Source organism: Artemia franciscana, chromosome 19, assembly GCF_032884065.1.
Source record: "Artemia franciscana chromosome 19, ASM3288406v1, whole genome shotgun sequence".
In the NCBI taxonomy this organism is placed as follows: Eukaryota; Metazoa; Arthropoda; class Branchiopoda; order Anostraca; family Artemiidae; genus Artemia; species Artemia franciscana.
In genome coordinates, this window is record NC_088881.1 from 3,144,962 (window position 1) to 3,160,220 (window position 15,259).

Here is a 15,259-nt window from a genome sequence, read left to right on the forward strand (position 1 = left end):
GCGGGAAATTTTCGGAGAAGCTCAATATAAAAAAAAATATAATTTTGATAATAAGAAGGAAAATTTAAGATTGCGGTGTGGGGCTGGGCCCTGAAGCCCTCCCCCATCCTCCCTCGGTGTATGTCCCTGGTAAGATGTGTATACTATTTAGACACCATTTTTGTAAAATTTAGATTAATATAGGAAATTCCTAACAATTTATACTTTTATAGAAAAATAAAAAGGAAGAATTGTCATTTTAAAAATGAAAGAAATTGTAGTGGGTTTAGTAAATCAAGTTCTCTAAAATAGACCCCCTTTCATGTTCAGTGAAATTATGGCCCTAAACTTACGGCTGGCCTTATTGAAATTTAATTTTCGAAATGTATTGGTCATTTAATGGTTTTAGTAATTTATTTAACTGAAGTAGTTTATTTGAATTTAGTCTTCGAGATTTATCTGCAGAGGCATTTTACTTATAAGTTTGGTCATTTATTTAGTTGTTTTTTTTTAGTTAAATTTTTTTATTAGTACTCTATTAAAGTTAAGTTTTGGAATTTATATGCAGTGGAATAGAATATGTGCATATTTTCAGCCACCGTTTTTTAACTGCTTTGCACTTCAACGTTATTTATGTTGAATAAATAATGTTGTTTACCCCGACCCTCCCCCTCCCACCAGAAAAAATCCTACTGAAAACGTCTGTATACACACCAATAACCAATACTATATGTAAACAATTGGCAAAGTTGATAAATTGCAGCCTTTACCCCGGCGGCTGTGGGAGATTAACTCTTCCTTAAAGACATAGTTATCAGATATTTTGACTATGTTGAACAAAATGGCTACCTCAAAATTTTGATCCGGTGACTTTAGGAAAAATAGAAGTGTGGGGGGGGGGGCTAGTTGCCCTCCAGTTTTTTGGTCACTTAAAAGGGGCTCTAGAACTTTTGATTCACGTTTAAATGAGCCCTATCGCGAAACGCTAGGACCACTGGGTTGATACAATCACCCCTGGAAAAAAAACCAAAAAAACAAATAACACACATCCGTGATCTTTATTCTGGCAAGAAATACAAAATTCCAAATTTTTGCAGATAAGAGCTTGAAACCTTTACAATGGGATTAACTGATACGCTAAATCTGGTGGTATGATTAAGATTCTTTGACTTTTAGAGGTTCCCCCCCCTTTTTTTCAAAAATAGGGCAAATTTGCTGAGGTTCCTAACTTTTGATGGGTTGGACTAAACTTGATGTAACTTACATATTTAGAATCAGCGTAAAAATACACTTCTTCTGATGTATCTATTGGTGTTTTACTATTGAGCCGGGTCGTTCAAAAGCCAATTTGATTAAGTCCGTGTAGTAAGCGGTGGAGAAAATTTAATTGAATTGAATATTCTTCAAAGGCTTTTTGGGTGTTTGCTGATTTTAAATTGTATTCCAGGGTGGGATTGATCAAACTCATTTCGAACCAAAACTATTTATTATATAATGGTCAAAATATTTTTTTTCTCGTTACTATTCCTCATTTTTGAGAATGCCTCAATGAGTGTACAGAGTTGAGAATTGGTCAATTCTTTGATGTTAAAATCTAAAAAATTAATTAAAAATTAATGTAAAAATCTAAAATTAACCGATTTGCCTTTTGAATGGCTCAACCAATACAAATCGTACCAGTACAACCAATACAATGGCTCAACCAATACAATTTGACTGCATAAGTTCAATTATTTTTAACTCATTTTTTAATATGGCACTACCATATTTTGAATTTAACGTACGGCTACTATGACTATCAGTCATATATGGTACGCGATCAGTATCAGTCGTCCGCTATGTCAGTCGATATCAGTACGTCAGGCAGATACCTTTACGCTTCAAGTTGAATTTAGATATTTTAAGTATCTTTGCTATTTTATTATTGACTTAACTATGTTTTTACTATTTATGATTATTTATCCATTTTATATTAACTCTTTATTTAAATATGACGTGGATAATTTATTCCCATTTGAACTTTTATTTATCCTTATTTATTTAAATATTTTGGCTATATAAATTTAAATATTTCTAACCATACCAGATGGCACCAGCATGTCTTGGATTGTGGCTCACGGCTCATATTGATAACTCATATTCATCCAAATATGAGTTGAACGGTGTTGCTTAACTTTGTAAATGGACCAAGCATTATTTTTGTTTATTTATATTTAATATTCCAAAAACTAATCTTTACATTTCAAGTTTACATTATGTGAAAGTATGTTTACACAAGTTTCATGTTGGGAATGTATTTCGCCGACTTTAGCTTATTTAAGATGTATGTTGTGTCTGGATTTTAAATTTAACGACTTTCGTTCGTGTCAGAGTTACCAGATGCTTGGTATAAGATGGCACAACCATAAAATTATAAATACGCCGAATGTATCATTTTTTCAGGGAAGTTGCGCCAAATTCGCAATTTTTCAAACAAACATCACTTTGAAAAATATGCTGATTTGAAAAATTCAACTAACAGTCACCTAAAAAAAGCACATAATGTTGAAAAAGTACCCCCTCTGATAACCCTGCCTTTTTATTATGGTTGTCTTGATTCAGTTAAAAAAATGTCTCTGAAATGAAGTAATATTTTTTTTACTCATTTTGAGTAATAATAGAAAAATGATATTTTTAAAGCACACTCGACCTCGAAAAATGCGTTGATTGGAATAATTCAATATGTATCTACCTAAAAAATGGTTTAAATGTGCCTCATTTTGGCAACACTGGTACGTTTTATTAGCGTCTCTGTACAGTTTTTGAAAAAAAAACTGATGGGATGTGTGATATCATTTTGAAGTTTCGAATGTTGTTATTTGTTTATTTCTGATTTTTATTCTATCCTAAGAAAGCCACAGTAAATATTATTATACTGTGGAATTATTTTTAGATTTTTTGCAAAGGAAAATTGTTATTTCTGGATTTCAATTTTAAAAACTTTTGTTCGTGTATCAAAGTCTCTTCCGTTTTTGAAAACAATCCTCGAATTAGTTTTTATTTTGTGTGTGTGTGTGTGTGTAGCCTATGTGTCTAAAGAAAGGAAAAGGCTAGAAAAAGTACCATCGGCGCGGGATTTGAACTTGAAAGCCTCTGAATACAATTAAGCAAAAAACAGGTTTTTATGGTTGTCAGTGCAACTGATACAGCCGACAGTTTGATGTGGCTTAAATATTTGGTGTCTTTTGTTGTTTACAGGAATTTAAGCGCCACTTCTGTGTTCGTTTCGTATTAATGTAACCCAGGCAAATACATAGGATTTTGTTGTTGTTGTTTTGTTGTTGTTTTTTTTGGGGGGGGGGGACAAAAAAAGCTGAGTAATGTGGAAAAACTTATGATTTCGTGGGAAGAATCCCCCTGCACAAGTTCCTTGTAAGTTATTATTAAAGTCGCAATTTTTTTAAGTCAGTGTTTAATTATAAAAATTAAACTTGAGTGAATTTTTTTTCAAAATTTCTTGTAACCTTTGATTTCTTGATTAACTATTGTTGTTTGATATCTTTGGATTTTTCTCTAATCTTCGAATTTTCGTAAGTGAATCTTGAGATACTGTTTCACCGTCACCTTTGATCTAATGTTTAGTTTCTAATGTTTAATATCTCTGCTTAATTTTTTTTTAATCTATGAGATGTTTAATATCTAAATTTTTATTTCATGGATTTGTTTAATTTCAATTTCTTATTTAAACTTCGCGTTATCATCTCTGATTATATAGTAGTACGAATGACATGATTCACCGATCGAAGAAGTCATGATTTCTTGGGGCCGAGAAATAGTGACAATAACTCATTTGAAACAAAATTTAGCGAAAAATCAGGAATCCGAGTATTTTGGGATTGTATTGCTACTCAAAAAAAATATTTACACCAATGAATTCAAGTACTCATATAACCAAAATCTAGACAATAAATAATTGAATAACTACTAAAGAGAAAAAATATTCAAAATTGTTTCAACTGGGTCTCAACCCCTCTTGTTTGTCTATTGAATAGAAATGTTTGACACGACAACAAAATTCTTGCTTTATATTATAATTTTAGTTGCTTAAATTCTTATGTATATTTAGTGTTATTAATTATTATTAATCTACTTCTATTTAGACTCACGAGGAATTTTTTCTGGGGGAGTGGAAATAAAAACATTTTCTAGAGCCCTATTACAATTCGAATAAAAAGTGCCCAGAAATTATAAAGGATTTAAGCAATAAAACACGGTAGCAATAAAATAAACCTTAAGATGAGCAGTTAGTCAATCTATAGGATAAATGATATTAAAACACTATTAATAAACACATTTGTTCGGGCAGCGAAATAACTGAAAAATATGTTCTGGGTTTTCGATTGTTTTAGCTGAACAGCTTTTTGTTCAAGAAAAGTTTTATATAACCTTGAAGATAAGATGGATGTAATTTTGACGTCAAACACTGTCCAATTATTTCTATATTTTAGAAAAGGAGTTGCTATTTATTTTGGGAACCTCCTATTTATCTTCCTCCCAAAATAGAGCCTCGTCCTTAAAAATTGAACCTCCTAATTTTATTGAAACGTAAATAATATGCAGTAACGGGGATTATCCTTACTGATTGTTCGCTTTTTATTTAATTACAAATACTATTTGAAAAAAAAGTATGACTTTTGAAGTAATACCAGATAAGGAAACATCAAAACCTGAGGGGGGGGGGGTCCAGCACATTGCTAAAATAAAATCCAAACCGATTTAAGGTTAAAATCAGAATCAATATTTTTTTTTCATTTTATTTGTTTGAAGTTGATTAACGGATCTGGTATGATTTCCTTTTGAAAGACGTAGAATTATCTGTTTTTTTTTTCTTTTTCCTTTTTTTTTGGTTCAAGTGACCAACTTCTAAAAACCCTAAACATTAGAAAAGTATGCAACTAAACAAAAAAGGTATATCTTAAAATTGCATTTAAAGATGTCAAAACGATTTTCTTTCCATTTGTTTGGAATTCTTGAACCATTTCCCGCTGTCAGTAATGTCCCTGTTTTTCAGGACTATTGTTGTTCAGATGACAGACCCTAAGGGAAATCTCATTCGCTTCGTTTCCCTTGAAGAATAAATCCCCCTGAAATCGGTGTTTTCTATTGACTTCTTAATGGTCCCAACATCGTCCAACTTTTATTGTTGGATTACTTATCTCGCAGGTTTAAAATTTTTGACGTCATTTCTTAATAAAAAAAAATTAAAACAAGATTAGAATTAAATATATTGTGTTGACATAGTTTGATTTTGTTGGGTTTTTTAATATTAGTTTGTTCAAAAATATATTACACGGTTTTTAGTCAAAATTAGTAGCTTAAAGACTTTAGTAAATATAAGAAAAAAAAAATGACAATTTGGAAGTTGAAAAATTGTTCATTCCTTCGTAAGTTAAAAATACCTCATTTTTTCGGAATTAACCCTCTCCCCAACTTCCCCAAAGAGAGCGAATCCGTTCCAGTTATGTCAATCACGTATCTATTATTTTTCCCACCAAATTTCATCCCAATCCTTCCACTCAAAGTGTTTTCCAAGATTTTAGGTTTCCCCCTCCAACTCCCCCCAATGTCACCGTATCCGGTTGGGATTTAAAATAAGAGCTCTGAGACACGATATCCTTCTAAATATCAAATTTCATTAAGATCCGATCACCCGTTTGTAAGTTAAAAATACCTCATTTTTTCTAATTTTTCCGAATTAACCGTCCTAATTACTCCAAATTAAAAAATTTGGAGGAAGAATCATGATGAGGAAAGCTACCATATTTGAAATCCACCATCCCTATTAATATATATTAATAGGAATTAAATATATTATACTGATATAATTTACTTCATAAGGGTTGGTTTATTTACTTTTCAATTGTTATTTACGCTAAAAATGTTATACTGTACTAGTCTAAATTCCTAGATAAAGATCGCAGTAAACGAAAAAAAAGAAAAAAAAAAACAGTTTGAAAGGCTCTAATCAAAGGCGTGGTCATTGAGTCCAACTCCCTGTACTGTCTAACGTAGGTTAGCGTTTTGCACCTTTGATGGCCCTCTAGCTCCTGTTTTGAGCTTCAATGAGATTCTACATCCCTTTTTCTTCTAAAAAGGTTACATGTGCCATTTTCAAGATGATTTCGTAAACTATGTTGGCCTGCCATATCATAAAGAAAGAAAACGATCAAAAATGGGGCTTTTAAAGGCCAAACGAAAATACTGAACAAAGCACAGAAAACGAATATTTCGGGAGAACAACCGCCTCTATTCTTCAGTGCGAAAAAAAATAATATAATTAAGGAAAAAGCAAAAACCAAAAAACAAACGCGGAAAGTACAACAAAACCAATGAAAAACTGATAAAAAAATTCAATAAAGGACCAAAAATTATAAGAATTAAAATCAAATACCTAACAACAATAAAGTGGGTTATTCGCCAATATCTGCGATTTGCACAAAATCCAAACAAATGTGAACTGCCATCGGCGGATACTAACGAACAACTGAGAAATAAAAGAAAAAATTCATTCACTCTAACAAACGAACCAGCAATTTAATAAATGGGATAACTAGGTCACCTGATTTCTGATTTTAATCATTGTATTTCTTGCGTATACCCTTTGAGACCTTAGGGGTTGATGACGTCATTTGTTCGTTAGTATCCGCCGAGGACAGTTCATATTTGTTTGGATTTTGTGCAAATCGCAGATATTAGCGAATAACTCACTTTATTGTTGTTAAGTATTTGATTTTAATTCTTATAGTTTTTGGTCTTTTATTGAATTTTATTTATCATTAATTTTTTGGCGGTTTTTTCATTGGTTTTGTTGTACTTTCCGCGTTTGTTTTTTGGGTTTTGCTTTTTCCTTCATCGTATTATTTTTTTTTCGTGTTGAAGGAGAGAGGCGGTTGTTCTCTCGAAATATTTGCTTGTCTGTATTTTCTTCAGTATTTTCGTTTGGTCTTTAAAAACCCCATTTTTGATCGATTTCTTTCTTTATGCGATTGGCCATTTTCAACTCTGGAGGTTCTATTTATGTCTGAGCTTTGCTAAGTAACCTCATTTGCAACCCTGTTGACTACCCTGTGTTTTAGTGGGTTTTTATACGAATTGGTAGGCCGGACGCATGGAGATTTGAAAATTCAAAAATGAAGTTCAGAAAAGGAAACGAATGAAAATTAAAATTGGGGCAGTGTCGTCATTTCAACATATTTGATTCGTATATAATAGCGTGTTTATTTTATGCAATGACAAAATTTTTGTAATGTAATGTAAAATTTTTGTTTTTTTGTAATTTTTTTTGGGTGGTGGAGGAATAATTAATAATTGTTTTTTTTTTTTTTTTTTCACCTCTTCGTAGAATTCGAATGAAAGAAAGTTTTTTTTTTTTATTGTGTAAAGTGGCCACCGTGTAGCGGGAGGACATCCTCTCTGCGGGAAAACATTTTTTGTTGTACTTTGGAGATACTAGTACAATAATGCGAAGACTACTCTTCGGCTGATATTTTTAAGTAAATTAAAGTTTTTTTGTTTATGTTTTATTAGTTTTTGTATTAAATTATTGGTGCCACTGAGAGGAGAGGAGGTGGGATTAAAAAAAAACAGAAATAAAATTTGTTTCTTTCATCCTTTCTTCGTTTTATTCCTTTCTTTCCAATGGGTTGAGAAGGAGAGTACTAATTCCCTATTGAAATTAAGTCTTGCATCTCAATTCAGTAATTGGAGTCCCCTAATTGGATTTCCTTTCTTTGTATGCCTTAGAAATTCTTCTAGAAAACGAGTAACGGAAAAGGACATTAGCATAGGCTTAAAAAATTGTATTCTTGTCTAATTAACTTGATGTTCGATCTAGAGTTTAAAATCGATCATTTGAAAGAAACAGTTTTTTAGGGTGTCTACCCGGGCGAGAAATGATTTAGGGTTCATATCCTTCAGCATAGCGATGCATGTCTTGTCAAGTTCCTAGTGCTTTTTTTCTAGGATTTAAATAAGAATTAATTGTTCAAGAATTAAAGACAGTGAAAATTGAATCTGATTGTTTGAATTGGCCAAGTAGAAACTGACACAATCGTATATAAATTTAGCAACTAGAAAAAAAAACGAAAAGACAATTGGACGAGTCCTCCATATAAATTTTACAGTTTTGTGTAGTAGTAGATGCTAAATTTAAAATAAGACAAATTAACTAAAAATTAGCTAAAAATATATTTCACTGGACAGCTTAAAATCCTTTTCATTTTCCTTTGATATCCTTTTCCTTGGAAGTTGTCCTTAGAAATCAACAGATTGTTAGCCTAAGGTTTAATTTTTTACCGACGAAAAGCGTTGTCATATCCAATTAACTATTTTGGCTATTTTATTTCCACGGTGCAATGTGGCAACACTGATAGAAATGTGGTACTGTTGTAAAAACTTACAAAATTTGGAACAACCAAAAAAAAGGAAATGACAGTTTTCAGCTATAAGTATACCTTAAATGGGGCCAAATGATAAAAAAAAGTTATTATCTTAATGCCCTTGGGTACTTTAAAAGCTGCAAGCTTTTCGGGAATTTAATTTAATGCCCACATTTTTTTTTTTATTTAACGCCCTTATTAAATTAAAGACTTCAATTATTTTTTGATTTTATATTAAATATAAATGTTCCGAAAAATGTTATATTTTTATCTTCTTGGTACTTCAAATTTAGATGTGTAACTGAATGGCGTGGCTTCATTCTGGTATATATCTAGCATACATTGTAGATATCACATTGTAGAATATCTAGAGACTAGATATTGTATCTAGTCTCTTCCCTTTCTAGTTTGTCAAAAAGGGGAGCCTACAATCTCGCGTTTCAAAACTTGGTTTTGTAGTCACAAGATTTTATCCAAGTATACTCTCTGTTTCTATCTGATACAACTGCTTAAAAGGGAAGTAAGTACTGGCATACCTGCCTGTCTTTTCAACTAATAGCAATTGCTTACTTATGCCTTTCATAATTTTTTTTTTTATATTTTGATCTCTTATTCTGTATATTTCGAATCCTACTTTTATTTTTAGTTTGCATGGCGGTTACAACACCTTTGTTCCCTCAATTGACAAATGCAAGCGGGCGTTCTTACGTGGATCCCCATACCTACGAAGACCCAAATCAAGCCGTTCGCGAATTCGCCCGTGAGATTGACTCTTCCTTTATAACTATTGAGGCCATCATTGGCGGTGGAGAATTTGGAGACGTCTGCCGTGGGAGGTTGCGACAGCCAGGCAGGCCAGATATAATGGTTGCAATTAAGACGCTGAAACCCGGCAGCTCTGATAAGGCCAGGGTAGATTTCCTGACAGAGGCCTCTATAATGGGTCAGTTTGACCATAATAATGTGATTTTTCTGCAAGGTGTCGTTACTAAGTCGAATCCAGTCATGATAATAACAGAATATATGGAGAATGGGTCCTTAGACACTTTCTTAAGGGTAAGTCCCCAGTTTTTAATAGTAAAAGAATCCTTGGTCAAAATGATAGCTGCTTCAGATGCATAGATCTACAAGTTCGAACGAATGATCTTAGTTCAGTTAAGCAGTGTTGCCAAGCAAGTTCGTATACGCAGTTTTCAAAATTTTGGAACTGCACTTTCATTTTTTATTTTTTTTAATGATCTTAGTGAGGTTCAGTTAAGCAGTGTTGCCAAGCAAGTTCGTATACGCAGTTTTCAAAATTTTGGAACTGCACTTTCATTTTTTTTTTTTTTTTAGTTTAAGCCAAAGATTTGGGAAGCTACTAACAACACTGATATTGTTTTTTTACTGTTCACGGAATTTAACCGTTTTGGTTTAAATTGCCAAACCTTGGTACAAGAAAAACTCTGAATCGCGGACTTATGATTTTCTGGTGGTTCTTCTATTACGTTTCTTACACGCGTATTGATTGTATTGGTCCTAGTAGAAATTGTCTCTTGGCTGTTTAATGCATGGCTTCGTGACCTAGTGAAATCAATTGTCTTAACTTTTGCATATCTTTCTCGCCCTAATTAGTTCGTCATAATTTGTTGTTAAGCATGGAAAAATAAAGTTTAACGACCAAATGAGAACTTTAGTTTTGTTGAAAAGTCTGAAAGGAGGATCTTCAAGGCGAAAAAAGTGCAAAGGACAAAAAAAAAAAAAAAAAAAAAAAAAAGTGTTTGTCTCTTGAACCATTCTAGGTCTTTCTATCCGCGATTTTTTTTTTTTTTTTTTTTTTTTTTTTTTTTTTTTTTTTTTTTTTTTTTTTTTTTTTTTTTTACTGTCCTTGGTACTTTACGTCCTTATACATAATTTATACAAAAGAAAATATTCTATACAGAATTTTTTTTAAGCCCGATTTTTTTTTTTGATCAGTTGCCAAAAATTATAAGAAAAGGGTTATCAGCCGCCTAAAAGCTCTAAAGACCAGACAGTCATCTGCACTTTATTAAAAACAAAATGTATTTTAAACAGCTTCTATTTTATAATTGTAACAGAAAAATTTCAAGAGTTGCCGAGACTTTATTAAAACTTTTTAAATAAAAATACGATTAATATCATTGATTCTATAATACACAATTAAGAAACTAATAATAATTAATAAATAATAATTAGAAACTAATTAATAAATATTACATAATTAATAAGACGTTTCTAATGAACAATTAATGACATTATATTTTAGATAATCAGTCTAGTTTCACTAGTCTGATATGCAGTAAATTTTTATTCATACTTTTGTTCCTTTTAAACGCATTTAACAAAGAAAAATTAAAATGAAACTTAATAAAAATATATGAAAACTACAAATGAACAGCAAAAATTGCATGAAAGGTATAAAGAATTAATGCTATCGAATAAGACACATCAGAGCTACGTCAAACATCCTTAGTTTTCGGTATTTTGAATATCTATGGCTTATCATATCTTTTCATCTTGGGTGTAAAGTATCCTCTTTTCTTCCGAGGGCTTTAAAATGTGTCATCTGTTTTTTTTTTGTTTTTTTTTTGTTTTTTTTCATCAGCTCTACTTTCCATTTCAGCATATTTAAAAAAAAGCAGAAGATATTTTTACTTTATCCAAAAAATCACTTAGATGTTTAAAAATTGTTTGTGTGTAGAAAAGTTTGTATTAAGTATATTTCTGTAAAAATAGGAAGATAAAATATGCTGGGACTTTTTAACCCTTGCAAAAAGGGGCACCCATTCAAGAAAATATAGGGAGAGGGGTAAGGACCTTTTTCAAGTTTTTAATGAAGCTTTTTTAATGAATAAACTTTTTTACATGAAATCTAAGGAGGGGCAACTGTCCCCCACCCCCCTAATTGGTGCCTCTGCGTGCAACTTAATCTGCTTGTTCAAACTAACTATTTTTTTTGTCTCTTCTCCTTTCTACCAATACTTTGTCAACATCAAGGAACAATTTTGTACTTTCTCTAATATAAACACATCATATATATTTTCCTACTGAAACTTTTAATTTTCGTTGAGAAAGTCTTGTGTGCGTGACTATTTCAAAGAACTCTCTAAAAGAAAGGAGAAAACTTTTGGGACTAGGCTTAATTACGAAGATAAAATCACAAACATAGAAATGAAGCTTTTCATTCTGCAAACAAAAATTTGTCAATCAGTATTTAGTTGTGTCAATAAATGAGATATATCGTTAGGGGAATGCTTGATTTTAATAGAAAGCCATTGTAACGTGAGAAAGATTGAAAGACTGTCTTTATTGAATTCAAATTGGGAAGTTATCTCCAGCCCATTCTGGATTTTCTAAATTAATTTCTATCTTCTATAAAAAGTAAAAAAAAACCATATGGAAGGTGAGATCTTGAATCTCTGAAGTGTTAGAAAGCAGATTTTAGGTCAATCAGGTGCAAGTTTCTGGGAAGTAGAAAGCTGGCCATGGGTCCTAATTTTAATGGAAGGGAGGTGCCTACCGGATCAGATCTTAAAAGTTGGGAAGTAAAAATTCAAAAACTAAAGCAACGTCTTTATTTGGCTGATAAATAGTTCGTCAATATCTAGTTATAAATAAGTATAGTCTACAATGAACTTAAAATATATAACTAAGATATAATTAGAATAAAGAAAAGACTGGTGAACTGCTTGATCATAATCGTAGAAAAAAATGACATGAATTGTAATACGTCACTTATTAAAAGCCAATTACTAAGGAGTTTTGACACTATTTGTTTTCGTAACGTCTCGAACGAGTTTGTCTGTAAAATAAAAGCGGGAAAAAAGTGGGGACTGACGTTGTCAGAGCAGAATTGATACTATCCCGAGGATAATCAACTCCCTGGACCTTTGTCCAAAAATTAGCCGACTTCACCCATATGATCTTGGCACTCTCAGTTTGGACTGGCCTAGACCGAAGACTTGTTTTAAGATACATTTAGCCTTGATTTATTCATACAAAAAAACGGAGGGGGGGGGGGTAAATCTATTTATGAAAATGTTAGGTGTTGCTTGTTCGTGACCCTTCAGTGTCAGCTTGTTTGTGACGGTTCTCGTCTACTTAGTTTTTGAAAGATACGATTTAAATCCTTGTAACCCTTATTTTGAGTAACATAAAATCGTCTTAAGTTGCGAATGTTCGTAATGCTTGAAATAGCATTGTTCAAAGAAAGGCCTCTGGACTTTCTCTGACCCAGTGCCTGAATTGAGCTACACTTATGCCTGATTTCTCTCTAGTAGTGCCATTGTTTAAAATGCTCCTAGGATAGGCAAGGCTTCGACTCCGCGTGCTCATAAAGCTAAACTATTTTTTGAGAAGTATTTTCTCGTTTTTTTTATTATATTCCAGTGTTAAATCAATTGCTTCTCGTTCTAAGTAAACAGTCTAGTAAGTACGGGGGAGGGGGGCTTAGGAATTCTGAAGTTTTTTGAATTCCTGAGCACTTCTTAATCAAATTACTAATGTTTTTTTATTATTATTACCTCCTCCCTCCCCCTCTCTGGAAAAAAATTCTTATATTCGTGACTAATTCGAGCATAAAGGATTATACAAGAAAAGTGAGATGAGTAGTGTCAATAAAAAAGATTAGAATGGCTAAAAAGGATATGCGACAAGATTCAGGTCTAAAATATTCATAGCTGAGACTGTCCCTGTTGCCCCCCTCTTCTGGAGGTGCACCTGTGGCTTCCTTAATTGCTTTCTTGTTCGCTAGCTATCGTACCAAAGGCCCTGCGAAAAAAATGAAGGGAGGGGACAGCATATTTTTGCAGAATGTTGCAATGTTTTTCCGTTTCATATATTCGGTATTTTAGAGGGGGAGGGGCTGAGTAATGTTCATCGATTATATTTTCACAATTAATCAATTACAGTTCATTGCACTGAAATTTGAGCATAAATAAACTAAATAAGAAAAGTAAGATGAAGAATGTGGATAAAAACGGTTAGACATGATTTAAGATGGATGTATCCTTACTGAAAAAAAAAATAAAACAGGTAATATAGAAAGAACAGAATGGCAGAAAGGTTCATTGTATTGGACAATTTTTATGAGTGCAATGTTTTGCGAAATCAACAGATTGCTAATATTTGAATGTCTACCGACGAAAAGCGTTGTCAAATTTGAACTATTTTTGCTGTTATGTTTTCACGGTGCAATGCAGGTCTCTCAAGGTCAAAGATCGGTTTCGGGGCTTGGAATTTCCCCTAGTTTCCCTATGGTATCGATCGGTTTTTCGTTTTTCATCCAGCAAAAATGAGCAACTGTATTTAAAAGTGGAAAGCGGAAAATGGAAAAGTGGAAAGGTTTTTAGTTTGTCATCCAGCAAAAATAAGCAAGTGTATTTAAAAGTGGAAAGTGGAAAAGTTGGAAGCGTTTGCAAATTTGAACTATTTTTGCTGGTTTATTTTCACGGTCTCTCAAGTTCTTTCTATAATTTTGTTTTTACAGTATTATTTTATCATCATGTTTTGTTATACTTCATTAGCATTAACCTAACTTCACTTCTTGGTTGTGTTATGAATAACCGAAATGTACCGAAAATGGACTCTTGTAATTAAGAAGGGGGAATGGGTGGGCCTGTGGTCCTACAATCAAAATCTGTGCAGGTCTCTCAATAATATCTTACATTTTCAATATAATTTACCTATTTTTGCCGTTTTTTTGAATTTGTGCTTCAAATTGATTTTTTTGCGGTCGCACTTTTTATCAAGAAGGGGGGGGGGTGCACCTTTCCCCTCAAAATTACCCTGTTTTATAAAAAAAGGTATCTTATCTTCGTCAAGCCTTCACAATCTTTAGTTCTTGTTCGTTCATCTGTTCAATGGATTTGGATTATCTGTTGATATTGATGGAAGTGATGAAATAAAACCCCTTCAAGCGTTAATTGATCGTTCCCGGTAGTTTGATTGTCCCCACCCTCTTTTTGTTTGTTTCGCTTCATAGGAAGCACTCTGGCATTACCAAACATTTCAGAAGATATATTGTTTACCCTATTGTAGGAATTCAGTTGAAATCCGCGTTTAAGTTCCTTTCATCCCAGGTTTGTTCAAAGTTCTCTTTACTCCCTTTATTTGCACTGGATTGAACTCGGCTTCTTTCTCCCCACCTGAGTTGTTATGACGATCTGAATTTAAAATCACTGCTTGTTCAACTGTAATCCCTATATTGTTTACATTTGAGAAATAGCTTTAAAACGGATTTTCGTTTTCAGAGATTGTAGTCAAAATCCTTTTTTGTGCTCTGTTGAGCAGATAATTGCTGTTGATGTTAATTGAATAGGAATTTCAGCAATATTATTGATGGATATATCTTTCTATTTGTCTTTGTGATATTCTGAAAAAGAAATTTTTAGGATAAATTAAACAATATAGATTCTCATCAGTAACTCATGCATACATCATTTCTTTTTCGTTTGGTTTATTGTTTCAGTCTTTTTGCTGAAACTCGGTAAAATGTTTATTGAATTTAAAATTTATATGTGGGGATAATTACAAGGTAAAATTACAGTTCACTTTTCAGGGTAAATGGTATATGAAGTATTACAGTTAGATTCCTTGTTTTATGCTACTTCTAAAAATTTTCGGTTCGGACCCCCTCCCACTGATGTTTCGACAAGAAACATGGTTTCTTGTCGAAACGCGCTTTTGCAGTTTCGACTGAATCGAATTGACTTTCCCCTGAGCGCTAACAATAGAAATGTGCATATAAATATTGTCTGAAATGATTTTAAGAAACGGATAACAATATAAGGGAACATGATAATCTGATTGATAGAAATATACTTGATTAATAAAATAATAGAAGAATATTAAAAGAATAATAG

The 15,259-nt window shown here is 32.4% G+C and overlaps 1 protein-coding gene across 1 annotated transcript in view; it reads left to right on the forward strand.

The window, feature by feature from the left end:
- The window catches only part of LOC136039170 (ephrin type-B receptor 1-B-like), a 175,324-nt gene that overhangs the window by 132,285 nt on the left and 27,780 nt on the right, over positions 1-15,259 (forward strand). Inside the window, exon 11 of the mRNA XM_065722683.1 lies at positions 9,043-9,452. Within this exon, the coding sequence (XP_065578755.1) occupies positions 9,043-9,452 (410 nt within the window). The remainder of the gene's footprint in view (positions 1-9,042; positions 9,453-15,259) is intronic.